Source organism: Folsomia candida, unplaced genomic scaffold, assembly GCF_002217175.1.
Source record: "Folsomia candida strain VU population unplaced genomic scaffold, ASM221717v1 Fcan01_Sc001, whole genome shotgun sequence".
Taxonomy (NCBI): Eukaryota; Metazoa; Arthropoda; class Collembola; order Entomobryomorpha; family Isotomidae; genus Folsomia; species Folsomia candida.
In genome coordinates, this window is record NW_019091193.1 from 23,918,813 (window position 1) to 23,935,988 (window position 17,176).

Here is a 17,176-nt window from a genome sequence, read left to right on the forward strand (position 1 = left end):
CCACATGACTTTTGCAGACTTATAAATTTGTCGGTCTACAAATAACTGCAGCTGTTAGCATTACAGAATCGTTATATTCTAAAGTGGTGTTTATGCTTCGCGTCACTGTCACGTCCTCCTCCAAATCCGATTTTTTGATTGGTTAAAATGTTTAATTGTCGTAGTGACAATTTCGCTCAGCCAATCAAAAAATCGGATTTAGAGGAGGACATAACGATAACGTGAAGCATAAACGCACCTTAACTAATATAATATAAAAATCTAATCTTTGATTTCAAATTTCAGCGAATTAGCATAAATGCGTGATTGAAATGTAAAACTAGGCGATCCTGTATGAAGTATGTAATCCTTTGAGATTTATGTACAGGTTTAAATAATTATATTAATATTAGTATAATTAGGTTTAAATATAGTGCATCAACAATAATTTTGTACTCGATAAAGTAGCAAATTCTGAATGTGACAACGAGTAAGTGAAAGTTTATAAATCTGGGTTTGTGTCATAGAAATCCTTTGTTCACCAAACTTATTATGCACGATTGCTTGACTTTTAGTGCCTAGTTACCCTTAAGGGAGACGCGTTACCTAGATACTTAAGGTCAAGCAATCGTGCTTATTATGGGACAACCTTCTGAAAATATTCTGAAAACTCAGGATGACTTAAGATTACTATAAATATGGCAGAAGATATTCCCGAGGATTCGGCTGACGCATCTCTAGTCTATGAACCTGGGTACATACATACGTGTTATAAATCCAATATAAATTACTTTACTGATAGGCAAAATATTTTGATGCAGATGGATTCGAAGTGTCTGGAACAGGGTCTGGTTTGGAACGTCGTCCGCTAGACTTCAGAATGCTGAAACGAGTCTTCTTCAACGTACTTACATACTAATTCCATGCGTATATTTCAAAATTATATGCAGATTTTATTAAAATTACGAAAAAATTATTTTGCCAACTATTGCAGACGTTGGGGCTTCTTATAATACAAAATATGTCAAGGTCGGTCCAATTTTATCCGACAATGACCTATACGTATGGACTTTTAGTAGCAATGAGAACTTGGAAGGTCATCCATAGTCTTTCTTCATGGACTTGGATCTGGGTTGGGATTATGGACGTTAAATTTTAAAGGAATGATAGAATCACAAACGAGACCCGTGTACGCCATCGACATGCCCGGTACGCATACTTTCAGGCATTTTGCGCGATACTTTTATAATTTTATGTCATTTTTTGGTAAACAGGATTCGGACGAAGCTCAAGACCAGATTATAGCTGCATTCCTGAAGAGGCTGAAAACCGTATGGATGTCGACATCCTGAGAGGTTAAACCTGATTGTCTTGTTTTATGTGCTCTGCTTGTTATTACTTTGAAGGCCTTGCAAAATCTAAGATCAGTAATTATTTTCTACAGAATAGTTCATATTATTTTGGCTGATCCATGGGTAAGCATGAGAAGTACAGATAAGGTTGATAATTAAAGTGTTGTATGATACTAGAATATTCCAATTATTTCTTCTAGGGATTTAAACAGCCTCCAACTGGGTTGCTGGATGCACAACACATTCCGCTGCACCACCGTTATATCGCCAATGTTTTTGCATGCTTTGCCCATCAATCCATTGTGGTCACTTAGGGTTGCAGGACCATTAGGTGAGCATCTTAAGCTTCAGCCACAACACTCAATTTGATTTATTTATTGTCGTTTTAATTGACATTGCTGGTTCGCCAGGACCTCGAGTCTTGAAAATGATAAGGGCTGATCTCATAAAAAACTTTTCGACCCAAATTGACGATGCAGAGACGAAGATTTCGAACTACATATATCATAGTAACGCACAAAACTCAACGTAAGAACTTCAGTAATAACTTGAGTGAACTGACTGGACGGACTGAATGCATCACTGTCATTTTTGTAACATTTTGATTATATTGATCATTTCCAGGGGCGAATCCGCATTTTATACTTTAATGAACATGTTTGGGTGGGCCAAGAACCCAATGGAGATGAGGCTGGAGACTCTTGACGATAAAATCCCTTTGACATTAATTTATGGAGGTAAATCATGGGTGGATCATTATCCGGCAGAGGAAATCGTGAATCGAAGACCAGGTTCTTACGTCAATTTTCATGTAATAACATAATTAATTATACAAGAAACTATTTACAACAGAATATTATTGGCTGAATATTTTTATTGAAATGTGTATAGATGTTGGACGCTGGTCATCACGTTTACGCCGACCAGTTCGAAAGTTTTAACCAAATAGTGATAGACGCTTGTCAAGTGGGCGTAGGTGATGCGGGACGACGTCGACAGTAGAGCTGCTTAAAACTTCGCCTCTCATTGAGGGTTGGAGAAAACCCCGTTTAAGCGAAAAATTAATAATTTATGAAAATTGACCCTGTACTTTGACCTTATACTTACTTTGAACGACTAAAATAAAAATTGTCAGAATATTTTATATCACTTTTATTCTGGAACTTATGTACTATGTATTTATAAGCATTATGTTGTGTGTAAGAAATAATAACAATATTGCTGAGTAATTTGTTAAGGTTTTTGCAATGTTTTTTCCTCCTCCCCGTTAGAAGTAATGTTATGGTATGCCTGTAGTGATAATATTCGTTAAATTACTTGTAGAATTTTAGTTTTAGTTTCTGAACCCTGTGATACCTACCTGTTCAGCAATTTGGCGTAAATGACTTTGAGTTGCATGTCCGGTTTCACAAATTAACTTTTGTAGGTACCCATCCGACCTTTTTAATAGTATGTGAGGATGATCGTACTCCTGCAGATAAATATTTAGGTTAATCAGTATGATAACCACGATACGATCAGCATGATAGTTATGAGACGACACAAAATAATTAAGCATTGCACTCACTCTAATGTTGCCATTATCAAGAACTAATATTTTGTCGCAATCCATGACGCTCTGTAACCGGTGAGCTATCGTGATTATTGAACAATCGATGAATTTCGTTCGAATGGTTTGTTGTATTAATTGGTCCGTTCTGCAAGAATATGTTGACAACTCAGTTTGATACATACGTGATACGTGCACACTTGTCGTTGTCAAATGACAATAAAGTGACATCATTTCATTATTCGAAATACATAGTGTATGTACATACCGTGGGTCAACGGAAGCAGTTGCCTCGCTAATTGAATAATAATTAATAATTTCTTAATTAAAATAAACAAATAAATTAAATTAAACTTCTAAAAAATGTCTTTCAAAATTAGGCCTGTATAATAAAATGAAACTTACTCCATTAGCAAAATGCGGTTTTTTCGCAAAATGGCTCTTGCAAGACATACCTATTTCAAATAATTAACGTTATTAACCAAAATATAAGAGACGATAATAGATCTTACAAGTTGACGTTGCCCAACGCTGAAATTCTTGCCTCCCTCGTTAACATTGTAGTCCAAAGCAGTGATTAGGTCCTTCAACTCCACCTGAGATCATGATGGATGTGAGACGTGGGTGAATATTCGATCGTCGTAGACCAATAATTTACATACCTCTTCCAAAACCTTCCACAATTCCTCATCACTGAACATTTCAAAGGGATCAAGATTGTATCTGATTGTGCCAGAAAACAGGACAGGATCTTGTGGAATAATTGAAATGTTTTTCCGTAGTTTGTGAAGAGAAATTCCCGAGATATCATATCCGTCGATTGTAATTTCTCCATCAAATTCGGTCATTCTGAAAAGGGCTGAGATTATTGAGCTCTTGCCTGCGCCAGTTCCTACATTAGTTAATATAGACATTTGTGATAAGAATCCATAAAATACACGCACAAAGAAATTCTCCTGAAACATTTTAGGTAATAATTTGCGAAACTTACGGCCCACGATGCCAATCTTTTCTTTCGCTTGAATCTCAAAAGTTAGATTTTTCAGGATTGTAGTCACTCCATCGTATGAAAGATTAACATTACTAAATTTAATGGTTCCACGTGTTCCAAAATCCTTTAATGCTTTTTTGTCAGAATCTGTGATCCATTAATAAATCAATTTCATGTGAACACTAATTAAAAGAATTTTGATTTCATGAATTTCAGAGTAACTTACATTTCTTCGATCTTCGAGAAATCTCTGAATCTAGTTTTGTATATTCTAAAGCTCTTTCAACGCTGATCATCGCGTTTTCCATCTCAGCAGACTGCCTCATGCCTAGAATAAATGAATTCGTATTTGTATTTCAATCCTCGACTTATCAAAAGTTCACAATTAAACCTACCAAACTGAAAAGTGTTCATGAGTTGCAAAAGTGACGCAATTGCTAAGCCCACAGACCCAACAACGGTGCTTGAGTTATCTGTACAGTTTTAACTTATAATTATTATTTAGAAAGTATGCACGATATTTTTATGATTTCCAATAGTTTGCATACGAACCCGAGAAGAACACAAAACTGAACACGACGCACGTTATGAAAACTGTAGAAAATAATTCCAGCCAAATACTAAACCAATTCGTTCCTGCAAGGAAATGGTACCAAGCTGCAGAATGGATGTCCTACGAATGCAAATCCAACTGCTTATAAATTGTCCCTCAGTTTTACAAATAGTGTAAATTTTCTACCTGATGCTCATCGAACTGATTGACGAGAATATTTTGTGCTTTAAGGCAACGAATTGTAGCCAACCCTTGAATTGAGGATGACAAGTGCGTGAAGAGTGGACTTCGAGCTGTTCAAAAAGCACGTAGTTAACACTGCATAATAATACTTGGTAATAATACTTGAACTCACTGCATGTTTCCACTCGCTTAATGTTTCGACTAGTCTGCAATTATCACAAAGAGATTTCACGATTTAGTAAATTATACAATTATGTGCATATATTTAGTCTACCTTAATAAATATCGTCCGGATAAACGAAAACGCCAACAAAAGAACCAAGGCTGGGAATATCAGATACCAATTTAAAATTAAGATGATAACCATACAACCGACCGCTCGCAACTGAATGTCAATTGAATCAAACATGCTGAGAGGGAGAAATTCATCTAAAGTTGCTAAATCTTTTGTAAATCGAGTCATGATTTTTCCTATTTCAAATAATTAACACTATAAACCAAAAATATAAAAGACGATAATATATCTTTAAAATTAAAAAATACCTGACGAATTGTCATCAAAAAATTTTATGGGGGCTCGGACCAAGCTGTTGAACATTTTATTGTGAATGTTTGTGCTAATTTTCAGGGTGTATGCAAAAAAGTACAACGTTCGAGTTGTGTCTACGAAGAAAACAATGCACGCCAAAGCTGCATAAATGTACATGTAAATGTTTCGGTCCCATTGTTTAATATTCCAAAAATCTTGGCCCAACTCGTATTCGAAATTGCTGGGGGTGGGGTCAAGGATTGAGCTATCATTGAACATGGTGAGCGGGTCTTGTTCCGTCGTTGTGTCTGCTGTAAACTCTCGTTTGAATCGTGGCAAGTTCGTCTCTTCGACATTTGTCCTAAAATTAAAATTAGAAATATGTACAGATTTATTGTTTCACTAATAAAATTCACACTCAAAGGATACATAACAGTTACCAAATGGAGAGCCAAAAGTCCGTGGTGCTGATTAATAGTTGATTAACTAAAAATGCTGAGATCAGGAAGGAAATCTGGCAGAGAGAATCTCCAGCTTTGAAGTACTCCCAGTAGGTCTTGGCACTCACGGCACCTTCGGCCATCACTTCACGCTTTGAAGCTTGTACGTTGTTATCATTTTCTTCGTCTTTCTCCGATTTGCACTCCTGATGACCAATGAAAGGTTATGACATTCATTTAACTAATAATAGTATTAAGTCAAAAGTATGGTTAAAAAAGTTTCAAACCTTCCCAACAATTTCAGCTTCGTCAAAATCTTTGGTGGTTTTCTTTTCCACTTCGTTCGTTTCGGCTTCCTGGTCATCTCGGGATAAAAGCCGTATGAAATCGATTCCTTGTTCAACTAAATCATCATAGTTGCCTTGAGCAAGGACTTTCCCCTAAATTAAAGATTTAATGCAAGGTGTGCAAATTAAACTAACTCAAAATTTGAATCCTGACTTAAGATGTAGCTATTTGAGTCATACCTCGTCGAAAACAATGACATGGTCCGCGTAAGGTAAATACTGGAGCTGATGTGTAACCAAAATTCTCAAGCGTCCTTTCAATTGAGTTTGGATACACTTGTCAAAAATATGTTTGCTGACTGACGCGTCAACGGCACTGAGGGGATCGTCGAGGAGACTAGATTCAGAAGAACAACAAAAATTCAAAGATCCATGTTGAGATTGAGACCAGTGAATAATAAAATAGAAACGAGAATAATTTTATCTTACTAAATGTCCGCATCATGGTATAAAGCTCGAGCTTAAATAAAATTAAAGTTAATTGAAATTAAATCAGTTTTACTTTGACTAAATTTAAAGTTCCTCACCCAGCGTTACTCTCGCCTTCTGACCGCCACTTAACTCCGTCCCTCTGTTCATTTAATTTATGTTAAAAATACATATTCTGATATGATATGCATTATAAATAATTATATTCTAACCTTTCTCCGCAAATGGTCTAAGTTCAGGTATAAATAAATAAATTAAAAATGGCATTTAATGATTCATTATGGGTAAAATAAATAAATATAGAAATAAAATGTAGAAATAAAAATTTCCCAACATTATCTCCGCTACTGAATTGGGCGAGATCATCCTCCAGCGCACAAATTTCTAGAACACGGTGATACTTTCCCTTGACGAATTCCTTGCCGAGGAGAATGTTCTGTCGTATGGTGCCAGGAAATATGTAAGCATCTTGGCATGCATACGAGATTTTGCCCCTGATCTCGCAATGACCACTTTCAATCGGCAATTCTGTGAGCAGGCATTGCAAGAGTGATGTCTGGAGAATTAAGCAATCAGATTTTAATTGATACATTATCGAATGGTCATTAATATTCATATAATTCGGCGTACTTTACTGCTTCCCACTGGTCCGACGACCATTACGAGCTTGTCCCCACCAATTTCAAATGATACGTTTTCAAGTGCAGCTTTATTCTCGTTCCATCTAGTTTAATCATAGTGCAAATGTGCAAAAGCAGTATATTTATCTAGGTATTTGTCATTTTAACTGCCACCATTAAACATGCTATTAAGCAATGAAAATGTTTAAAGGTCATGGTGGATTTAAACTTACTTGCATGAAACATTCTCCATTTTAATGGACGGAAGTATGGTTCCATTTTGACAATCCTTAATGTCAATGTTTTTACCGATACTTTGTTCTTCCATTAGCAAAAAATCCTACATATAATCATTCGTCAGTCAAACCATCATCACTGATTTAACCACAGATATTAACTTGTCTATAGATAAATTCTAATATAATTGACTGGGCTGTTTCTGCAGTGTGATAATTCATACGTATTTATATTGGTATACATGTACATATTTATATGCATACATACATACCTCCATCCGCTTAATTGACGTACGAAGTTCACCTACGCTGGCTGCAGCATTAGGCACCTATGCAGAGATTGAGTGATATCAGTACATGGGAAAATAGTTTCGTTGCAATTTCTAAACGCTGAGAAATGGTCATTAACTTAACTTACATAATACATCATCACTTCAGTCATCACGTTGCTGCAAGAGTTATAATTTTTATTAGCATGCTCAAGAAAGATAAATCTGCAACAACGTGGGTAAGAACTTACAATATTGCGACTGCAAAAAATGCTTTATCAGGTGTTACACTGTTTCCCAACAATCCGTACGTCAAAATGGTCAAAAAAGGAACGAAGGTGAAGTTCGAAGTGAACACGCCTAAAAACGAGAATTACATCACAAATAAATAAATGCATGAGACGCGATTGAGAGGTGGCAATTGTTGCTTTACCCATAAAACAGGCTCTCAGGTAAGATCTCTTCTTCAACGCTTTGACCTCGAACCTATAATATGTAGGGCAGTCCAATATCAATGCCGTTTTTTATACAGTGACAATGACATTCAATTCTCATTGTTCGCAATAATGCAAATGTAAAGAGGCTCACAGTCTGATCTTCTTGACCAAGGCAGCAAAAGGCTTTTCCCAGCCGTACATTTTAATCAGCCTCATAGCCACAATGATCTCACTCATTATTTTGCTCCGCGAATCGGTCTGATTTGCAATTTGGACACGAAAAATGGCAGAGAGCTTTCCAATGAAATCTAGAAAAATCTAGTTCAATAATTCTGTCATGGACCTGGAGAGCATTAATTTCGTTTTTGTTAAAAGCATGAGACAATCGATTGAATGGTAATCCGTGTTTTGCCTTGAACAAAGTTTTGTTTTAGGCTCGACTTCAGAATTTTTTGTGCTGCCATACACATGTAAATATATACATACGAAGAATGCATAGCTCTGCGATATAGATACATGGAGATACGCATCTATGACACTTTAGAATAATGTTAAAAATATTACACTGGCTGGGGGACAGCAAGACAATGTATCCAACTCCAGCGAGACACGCCAAACCGAGCTCCTCCCACAACAGGTAAAAGAATAACAAGAGTTGAACTGGGCCCACAAATAGAAACGCGATAAAATGCAGATTGTAATCGAATCTTGACGCATCATTGCTCAACAAATTGACGATTTGGCCCACAGATGATTTTCCTTCAGCCGCTTTGCTGAGCCTTAGTGCCTATTAATCATTATGTAACAATAGCACTTGAACTTGCTTAGAAATATTTATAAATATCCATGTATGGTTAGTGTATGTAGACACATATTTAGATTCATACCTTTCGATAAATCAGTGATGACACCGCAACACGACAACCTTTGGAAGCAAATTTATAATAATAATTATGTACCAATTTTTATGAAACTATTTATTTAATGATTGCATGAACACTCTTCTTACGCATTCCTTGTTCACAAAGTTTGAAACCTGTGATTTATAAATTAAACGTTTAATTGTGCTTAATTGTAGTTTAACCACACGTATGCAAATAAAGTAACATGATATTAAAAGTGATTTACCAGTAGGATGATTGAACAAAATGTGAAGGATCGTGGACAAGCATACGCCGGCAGCGTACGCACATTGCCATTGAATTGTCACAGTCTTATCATTGAAAGAGCGTATGAAATACTTGAGGAACAAGGGCTGAGCAATTCTACAAAAGCCACGGAAAATTTCTCAACAGTTTTCCACAACGATATGAACGTAACTTTGATTTTAGTATGACTCTTATGTACTTGTATGTAAATAAATGTGTCTGCATGCCATACCTTACAACCCATCCATCAATTGCAAATACTGCAACGTATGAAAAGTACCGTCTTCCAAAAGTCTTAAGAAATGCATTGAAAAGATTTGGCCTTTTATTTGAATCTTTGAAAGATTTTGCACATTCCTTGTCCCACGTGCTGAAATTATGAAAAAAAAACATATAATCATATCTGAATCAAGCATGAGACAAGACATATCTTATTTTTAATGACTAATTTTCCTTACTCTTGTAATTGCTGACACAGTGGTTCTGACTTGCTCACGTCTGGTACATTAGCCAAATCATCAATATCGATCTCCTTCTTCCTCCCCTTCCAAAACAAGGGCACAATCCAGAAGAAAAACAGACGAGAGACGACACCGGCAGTTTCTCTTTTATTTTCAAAATCTTTCTTGTGTTGGAAATCCATATTATTGTCTAATTAATCAACTATTAATTGATCAATGTGAACAGAGACACTAAACTTATCTCACTTTTAACCAAAACCTGCTTAAAACCCAATGTCCAAAAATTTGTAATCCTGTCTCACGAGGAAAGTTGTTGGCGTCAATCGCGTTACTCGGTAAAGCGAGTTCTTCGTATTGTTATCACTTTTACTTTAGGTAGGCAATCGATGATCCCTGGTGTGCGAGGTTTTAAGGTAACACACGCGTTTATGATTGCATAACCTCACGTACGCCTTGTATGCTGGTCATCCAAACCAGTCTCACTTTCAGCGGACGACGCTGCTTTTCTGCAAGGACAGGTTCAGTTCAGCGTTTGACGTAACAATTCCAGAGTCTGACTGAGGTCCAAAGCCAGTGGCTGCCAATATTATAGTAGTCTCATTTAGGCAGAATACGCTGGGATTTATAGAAATATGTATATCCGCCGTGCAGCATGTAAAAGAGTGGCTTGTATATTCCTACGAACTGGAAAATCTAAGAGGTTCCTTGATAAAAAAAATACTTGAACAGGTTCGTATTTTGAGGTATAAATAAAAAGGACTGGGTCAAATATTAATTGGATAATATGAAGTAAAAAGGAATGAATAGAATGAGTAATCGTAGTTCAATAGTAAAAAAAGTCTCATAATCCTCATTCATCAAGTTCCATGGAATGTAATATGAGAACACAACATGTATGCAAGAATCACATTGCATTGTCAGTGCAATATTATGCACAGTGCTATAATCCTTAATGCAATAATTAGATAATGCACACAGCAGATTTTAAAGTACTGCTTAACACATACATGTCTCTCATCGGCAAAAAAAGTACTCAACGGGTGAACACATTAAGTAATCCAATGAATGATAAACAAAACAAACTTTTATGTGGTGTTTGTTGAGGGAGGAAAGAAAGCCGCAACACAAGCACACCTGCAACGTACAAAACAAACAAAACAAACAAATATTCTGGATTTCTGATGAAACCATACGAGTTTCATCACACAACTACTATTTACATAATCTAAACGGTAGACCAACAACAATGCTGAATATATATGCTCTGGAAAACACACACATTATCATTTTTCTACAAATGTACAGAAAACCGGCAATTGAGACATCAGATGGAAAACTAGACCAAGACAGTTGACATCGAGGAAATGTATTTTTTCTGGTTCATTCTGGATAAGAATCTGGGACCGAGTATTCCTATTATGCATAAAACTTTTGGCGTCAATGATATGGACGTCAATGGACGATAAGGTTCATGAAAAGGCACCTGTACTGTACTACTTAACTGTGTTTTACTTCCTGGTCTTCGCCAGGTTCTGGAGCATGATGAGTGTATTTTACATTATAAATTGTACATGACGAACTGCGGCATATGTGTGCATATCAGTAAGAAGACTCCAATTTCAATCTCTGGAATCACAATTCACTTTATTTACATACTTTTCCTGCATGGTGATCGTATGAATGACTTTATGTTTTACATTGAACAAGACTCCCAGTCCCCAATGATACCCATAACCTTTTGGAGAATAGCTGGATGAATACCTCATTAACTTGGTCAACACGCAATTTTATAAAAATTTTACAGTTAATAACATGAGACTGATAATCTAATGCACATCCTTCGCTCTGGTGCATTATTAAATAATTTCTATGAAACAAAGAGTTGGCTAATTATAAACAATGCTATAATGTCCTCCCTGATACTGATAATTGCTTAATTTTCCACGGTCACTTGAAATTTAACCACAGTATCATAGAATTATTGCTGTTGAGCTAATCCTAAATGCATGCATGAATCTATGGCATGAACTTGCTGTTCATCGCGTTATTAAACTGCATGAGAAAATTTGTAACTAAATTTCAAACTCATTAACATTAATTCATTGTATATTGCATTACACTGCTTCATTGTTGTTCCCAATTAGTCGTCTTGTGTCTTGCCGTTAATAATAGTGCAACTGTTAAGCAGAAAATCAACCAATGAAAATTTTGTTGGTGCAAACCTGCCCAAAAAGTTAATTTTTGAGCATGATTTTTAGAAATCATTTTATGCAATATTACATATCTATGAATGCACACTTGTGGTTGTAAAACATTGTACAAAATGTCAACCGCGGGTCAAACCTGGTCATTTTCAAAATCAACCTTGTGCTCATTATTGACTTTGACAGTCAACAATTGCTGACCATGATGACATATGCGGGTCAACCTGTTCATGTGTCCTGTTCAACATGTCCAGATGTGTCCAAAAGCAAAACATAAAAATATTCCCATTCATGGTGATTTATTAGTTTTAGTAATCAATCAATATAAAGATTGAGAATTCAAAAAAATATTTTGTTTTCAACATGTTGCTTAATACCAACCAATGCAACGAGCCAGACGCTTGGAAAGGAAGTTCTGTTTAAAATGTGTAATACACATAAATAACTTTGCATACGAATCCATCTACAGTTTCAAGTGTGATGAGAAGCAGCATTAAACATGCTTTTTAATCGCAAACACTGTGCACCAACTGTTCCGGGTTAGACCAGCATTCAAATGTACAAAGCTCTGAATAATTAAATATGAAGGTTACCAAAATACAACAAACGAAACAGCTCGTTCTATTATGGAATTGATGATGTGAAATGTTTCGAAATCTCTGTTTCATTATTTCCTTAGTTGGCTGGTGTGTGTAATAAAAGTATTTCTGGTTCTGGTTTTCCATAATAGATCTCAAAAATGGTTCTCAGTCTTTGTTGATGTCATCACATATCATAATATCTACATTCACAACATAGACACAAACACAGAGACCAACCTGTTATGTCACATGCATCAACGTAAATAATATTCTTGTGAGCAATGTGAGCTCATTACTTTTAATTTATTATAAAGTGTAAAATCCAAGACCTAATTGCTAATTTTAGCTTTGGATTATTTTCTTACAATTTCTCAGGTTCCCAACCCAGAAGTAACACTTTTATACACCTAATTAGCACTGTACGTCATTTTTTATTTATTTCTATACATACTTTTCATGTGTAGAACCACGATTGAAAGTCCCGACGCATCTGCATACGACGTTAAAAAGGTGTTATGCAATGGATTCTGATGAGCTGGTTCATGCAGTCCTAGGTATTCGTAAATATTGGTTTATCTAGCCCAGCCACCCATATTCCACTTTTGCACCTCCGTAAGGAATTCTACCCACAAATGACAAAAGCATAAACCAAAGGCAGGTTCATATTGCTAATCAAGTTGAATATCCCATTACATCCCAATTAAACGGCTGCATACCTAGATGCGTCATGCCAAAAGACGATTTGGCCTCCTCGCCTCCAAGACAAGACATAATTTATTGTGGCGTGGCTGCTAAATTGTTGGTTAAAGTCAGGTTTGGTTGGGCAGCCATCCAGTGCGTTAAAGAATATTCTCCAGCAGCAGAGTACAAATTATTGTCCAGCTTCTTGTACCAAGGAGAGCCGCTGATGGTGGCAACTATTTAGACGACTTGCCAAACGTGCCCAAGTGTTATGCAATCCCAGCCAATAGCATGTACCTAGACTACCATTTTACTGGATTGATTCGATACGTCTACATGTGCCTCGTGTCCACTTGTACGGTCTGCAAAATTGAAGGAATTCTGTGGATTCTCTAAAAATAATGACTTACTTCTACTGTTGATGATAACTGGGTGCAAAAGGCTGATTCTTTTTGCCAACCGGCTCTGCATGCAGAGCAAGTTATGAAATACTAACGAGCAACTCATTAACCAAACCATACATTTTTTTCAATCGCCAATTACCAAGTTTTATACATATCATGCACTTCAATTATTTCGTTTGAGTTTATTCTGTCTGATACGACAATAGCGTAAATATGATGGGGAAAATGAGATGAATATGAAATGCATTCAATTCACACTGGCTGGATTGAGAAGAAGGAGAAAAATGAGACTGTCGGGGCACTCTGTAGAACTGGGGAAACTTGCCACTAAATGTTCAGGGGGAATCGGACATCTGAAAAGTTGCAAGTTTACGTTTGCTCTCGTGAATTGCATTGCAATTTGTGCAATGTACATTGTCAACTTAGTTGCTAATTAATCTTCATTTATTTCCTCTAAGATTGTTGAATGGAGAATATGGAGTGTCCTTCAACCTCAGCGTCGACCCCACAAACTAGTGGTGCTAGTGCTGGACGGAGCGGAGGGTTGGAGATGTCACCGGAAGTGAGCCTTCGCCTGTTCAAGGAGGGAGCAACGTTTGTCCTCTTGGACGTCCCCATCGGCACTGAGGTGGGCATCGACATGGAGAGCTGGAACACGGGAGAAAGATTCCGTGGAATTAAGATGATCCCTCCCGGCCTCCACTTTGTCTACTTTAGGTGAGCCAATGACTATAATAAATAATTATTGTTATCGCATCATTCGTATAGTTGACGTTTTGTCATATTGTATTATTATTATAACAGTGCAGTGAGTAAGGATCATCAAAATACGGCTCCAAGGACGGGGTTTTTCCACTTTTTCGAAAAGAAAGAGTTTCTTGCAAAACAGTACGACCAAAGAGCAGAGGACATTTCTCCTGACAGTAAGGATAATACTAATAATGAAGAAATAATGTAATGCATCATTCACTGGTTCATATGTCAATGTTTTAGAAGTTGCAGATGAGGACTGCATTAGAATGCAGAATGGACTGGAAGAAATGGATCGCTACTTAGGAGCGTACCCCTACAATTTATGGAGGACTTGGGTATCTCTCACCAATAGAATTACCGGTAGGTATATATTATATATATATAATTATTAGGATGGACAGGACTTGGTTATTTATTATACGTGTCGTGTTTCAGTGGATTCACTAAAAAGACTTTCACCACCAAGTGGGAGGATCCTATCTGCACCAGAACTCACACTGGACGCGGATCAAACCAAGCCTAGCACTTCCAGACGGAAAATGACAAAATTAGAAGAAGCTGAAAATGCTTTACCAAGAATGACTGAAAACATTGAGTCCAAGATTAAATATACTTCCATCCCATCGCAAACTTTCCCAGACGGTTCATCCCCACAACAAATTAGTAAATTTCAGTTGGACCACAGTTGGAAATTGCAACAAGTTATTGAGACCATTGGAACGTAATATTGAATATTAACATACTTTTTACCTTCAATATTATATTGATTGACACAAAATTGATTATTTTTCGTAATCAATCTAATACAAAGCTGTTTACTATATTTCAGGCCGTCAGATTACCTAGCTGAGCTTCAATTTGCATTTGTTACATTTTTGGTTGGACAGCACTATGATTCTTTTGAACATTGGAAGTGTTTAACGCAATTACTATGTCACAGTGATGACGCCATTTTAAAATATCCATCCCTTTACTACGATTTTGTGTCCGATCTCTATTTTCAAATTCGAGAAATTCCAGAAGATTTTTTTGTCGACATTGTTGCAAGCAATAATTTTCTTTTCAGTTGTATGCAACGCTTAGTCAATAACATTAAAGAACATGAAAAAGTGGACAGCAAATTAAAGAACAAGGTAGAAAGATTTTCAGCATTTTTAACATCAAAATTTGATTGGGATTTTGAGGAAGAATTTGATGATGCACCCACGTTCGTCGCAGAAGAAGACGCTGTTCTTAGCACTGAAAGGCCGAATCTAAAGAGAAAAATTAGCCTCGATGACAGTGACACACTGATACAAAGTAATAATGAAGATGTTGATGATAATCAACAAAATGATTCACTATTAGAAGAAGAGCATGAACTTATGGATGTTGTTGGCGATCTGCCAGTATTTTAAAAATTGCATGTTTATTATTTTGTCTACAATTAAAATCATCAAATATCTATAAGAAATTATGCGTTATACTCGTTCATAATATACATGTATTCATAAATAATGTCTAATAACCATTGATTGTTAATCAGGTAACTCTGATACACTCTCGACATGCAGAGTCAATATCGCGATATTTAAATTTATAACCTAGCTCTTCCGTTCTCTTCGGTATTACTTTTTGACCTTCTGTCATTATTTTGGCTCTTTCTTCACTAAATGCAGCATTTAAAACAAACGCCGGCAATGGCAAAATTGCAGGACGCCACATAGCTCGACCCAGGGCTGATGCGAAATCCTTGTTGGAGATAACTTGAGGAGCAACCCCGTTCATTATCCCATCCACATTTTTGTTTTCAATCGCAAATACTATTAAACCAACAATATCGGATATATGAATCCAGGGGAAATATTGTTGTCCAGATGCAACGGGTCCTCCTACCCCAAAGTAAAAAGGCCAATACATTTGCTGCACAACTCCTCCATTTCTTCCAACCACCACACCTAAACGTTAAAAAGTCATATCAATGTGTTTTCGACAATTGTCGAGATAACAAGTTCATTGTGATAAAAAACGACCTGTCATATAAAATGATGTATGTATTCATACCTGATCGTATAACAACTCTTCGAACATTTTGACAATCTGGTGTGTCAAGTTTCGATGCATTTTCCCAATTTGCTGCTAATTCTGATAAAAAATCAAAATTTCCTCCAGGACTGTCTTCTGAATATTCCGTTTTATCACATGGTTTATAGTAACCTGATAAAAATCTTTGAAATTCCACCAAGAACTACAAAATTGATTTTTTAAATTTTCATACCTACTCCTGACAGAGATATAAAAACAGTCGGCTTCTCAGCAGCCTTTTTAATGGCATTAGCTAATCCCTGGGTCGTGTTAACCCGACTAGACCAAACATTTTGTTTAAACCCAGGAGTCCACCTCCTCGTCATGTCGAATATGTTTTGTCCAGCCATGCTGACAACTGCTGCTGTGTTTGAAGGAATGCCCGTTTTCTCCAACTCTGTCTGTAGACGTTTAAAATTAACACAATTCTCAAGTTCAGAAAAAGCACATACATTTTGCATTATAGTTCATTAAATATAGGTCTTTCATTTGAATACCCAGGTCATATTAATGGGGCCAGGCTTTCTAGAAATTATCTTGACAACATATCCCTTGTGCTTCAACGAATTAGTTAATGCCGTTCCTTGAAACATTAAAATGCACATTAATTTATTCGAAGTAGTAAATAATTTAATTAATGATATAAATAAAAACAAACCTATGAAACCAGTTCCACCACCTTAAAAATAAATATGTCATACATTACATTATATTGCAAAATTATGGCGAAAAGTTCGCAGTTAAATCAATCAATTAATCAAATCAGCGGCTTACCTATCAATACAGTTTTAAGATTGGTCATTGTTTTTGTTGTCAAATATCAGATGAGAGAAAGTCTTGATATGAGATTTCATATGTTCATTGTTGATCCACATTTGAGCAGGATCGGCTGGATGGAGCACGTGACTTCTACACCATGCTGAAGATGGTGAAGTGCTTCTACGCAGCCAGTACTCCCCTCACTCC

General features: G+C 36.3%; 3 protein-coding genes and 1 long non-coding RNA gene across 9 annotated transcripts; 2 read left to right on the forward strand and 2 right to left on the reverse strand.

Annotated features, from left to right (window-relative positions):
- The first annotated feature begins 106 nt into the window (after positions 1–106).
- On the forward strand, positions 107–2,484 carry LOC118434062. 5 transcript variants are annotated; one of them, XR_004833756.1, is made up of 11 exons: positions 111–338; positions 402–469; positions 655–733; positions 801–883; positions 974–1,188; positions 1,254–1,334; positions 1,424–1,454; positions 1,532–1,662; positions 1,742–1,859; positions 1,956–2,142; positions 2,223–2,480. It is a non-coding gene; the product is annotated as an uncharacterized LOC118434062 (long non-coding RNA). The 5 variants fall into 5 exon arrangements; XR_004833755.1 differs by having other exon boundaries at positions 107–338; positions 393–733; positions 2,223–2,484; XR_004833754.1 differs by having other exon boundaries at positions 108–338; positions 402–733; positions 2,223–2,484.
- Positions 2,463–10,116, reverse strand: LOC110844828 (multidrug resistance-associated protein 4). Of its 2 annotated transcripts, XM_022091130.2 has the most exons (35): positions 9,521–10,112; positions 9,295–9,432; positions 9,043–9,179; positions 8,924–8,950; positions 8,802–8,839; positions 8,479–8,701; positions 8,066–8,222; positions 7,911–7,963; positions 7,729–7,837; positions 7,627–7,657; positions 7,481–7,537; positions 7,206–7,312; positions 6,983–7,076; positions 6,687–6,908; positions 6,565–6,581; positions 6,451–6,494; positions 6,353–6,383; positions 6,104–6,260; positions 5,864–6,016; positions 5,577–5,782; positions 5,151–5,497; positions 4,882–5,078; positions 4,780–4,813; positions 4,611–4,717; positions 4,424–4,544; positions 4,267–4,344; positions 4,098–4,199; positions 3,872–4,018; positions 3,543–3,772; positions 3,393–3,476; positions 3,286–3,335; positions 3,149–3,175; positions 2,899–3,028; positions 2,692–2,802; positions 2,463–2,621 (listed from the first exon to the last, which is right to left on the reverse strand). In XM_022091130.2, exons 1-35 carry the CDS (start codon positions 9,703–9,705, stop codon positions 2,565–2,567), a joined length of 4,008 nt encoding a protein of 1,335 aa, XP_021946822.1. In that variant the 5' UTR covers positions 9,706–10,112; the 3' UTR covers positions 2,463–2,564. The 2 variants fall into 2 exon arrangements, with proteins under 2 accessions (XP_021946822.1, XP_035702683.1); XM_035846790.1 differs by lacking the exons at positions 2,463–2,621; positions 2,692–2,802 and having other exon boundaries at positions 2,941–3,028; positions 3,149–3,200; positions 9,521–10,116.
- A 3,607-nt stretch (positions 10,117–13,723) lies between these two features.
- Positions 13,724–15,599, forward strand: LOC110849024 (protein AAR2 homolog). Its single transcript, XM_022096402.2, has 5 exons — positions 13,724–14,110; positions 14,198–14,316; positions 14,387–14,506; positions 14,582–14,867; positions 14,976–15,599. The coding sequence occupies exons 1-5, from the start codon at positions 13,860–13,862 to the stop codon at positions 15,541–15,543; spliced, it is 1,344 nt and encodes a 447-aa protein (XP_021952094.1). The 5' UTR covers positions 13,724–13,859; the 3' UTR covers positions 15,544–15,599.
- On the reverse strand, positions 15,536–17,158 carry LOC110849046 (epimerase family protein SDR39U1). The gene is made up of 6 exons (XM_022096424.2): positions 16,985–17,158; positions 16,869–16,889; positions 16,708–16,793; positions 16,404–16,611; positions 16,190–16,342; positions 15,536–16,083 (listed from the first exon to the last, which is right to left on the reverse strand). The coding sequence occupies exons 1-6, from the start codon at positions 17,010–17,012 to the stop codon at positions 15,668–15,670; spliced, it is 912 nt and encodes a 303-aa protein (XP_021952116.1). The 5' UTR covers positions 17,013–17,158; the 3' UTR covers positions 15,536–15,667.
- Between the last annotated feature and the right edge of the window lie 18 nt (positions 17,159–17,176).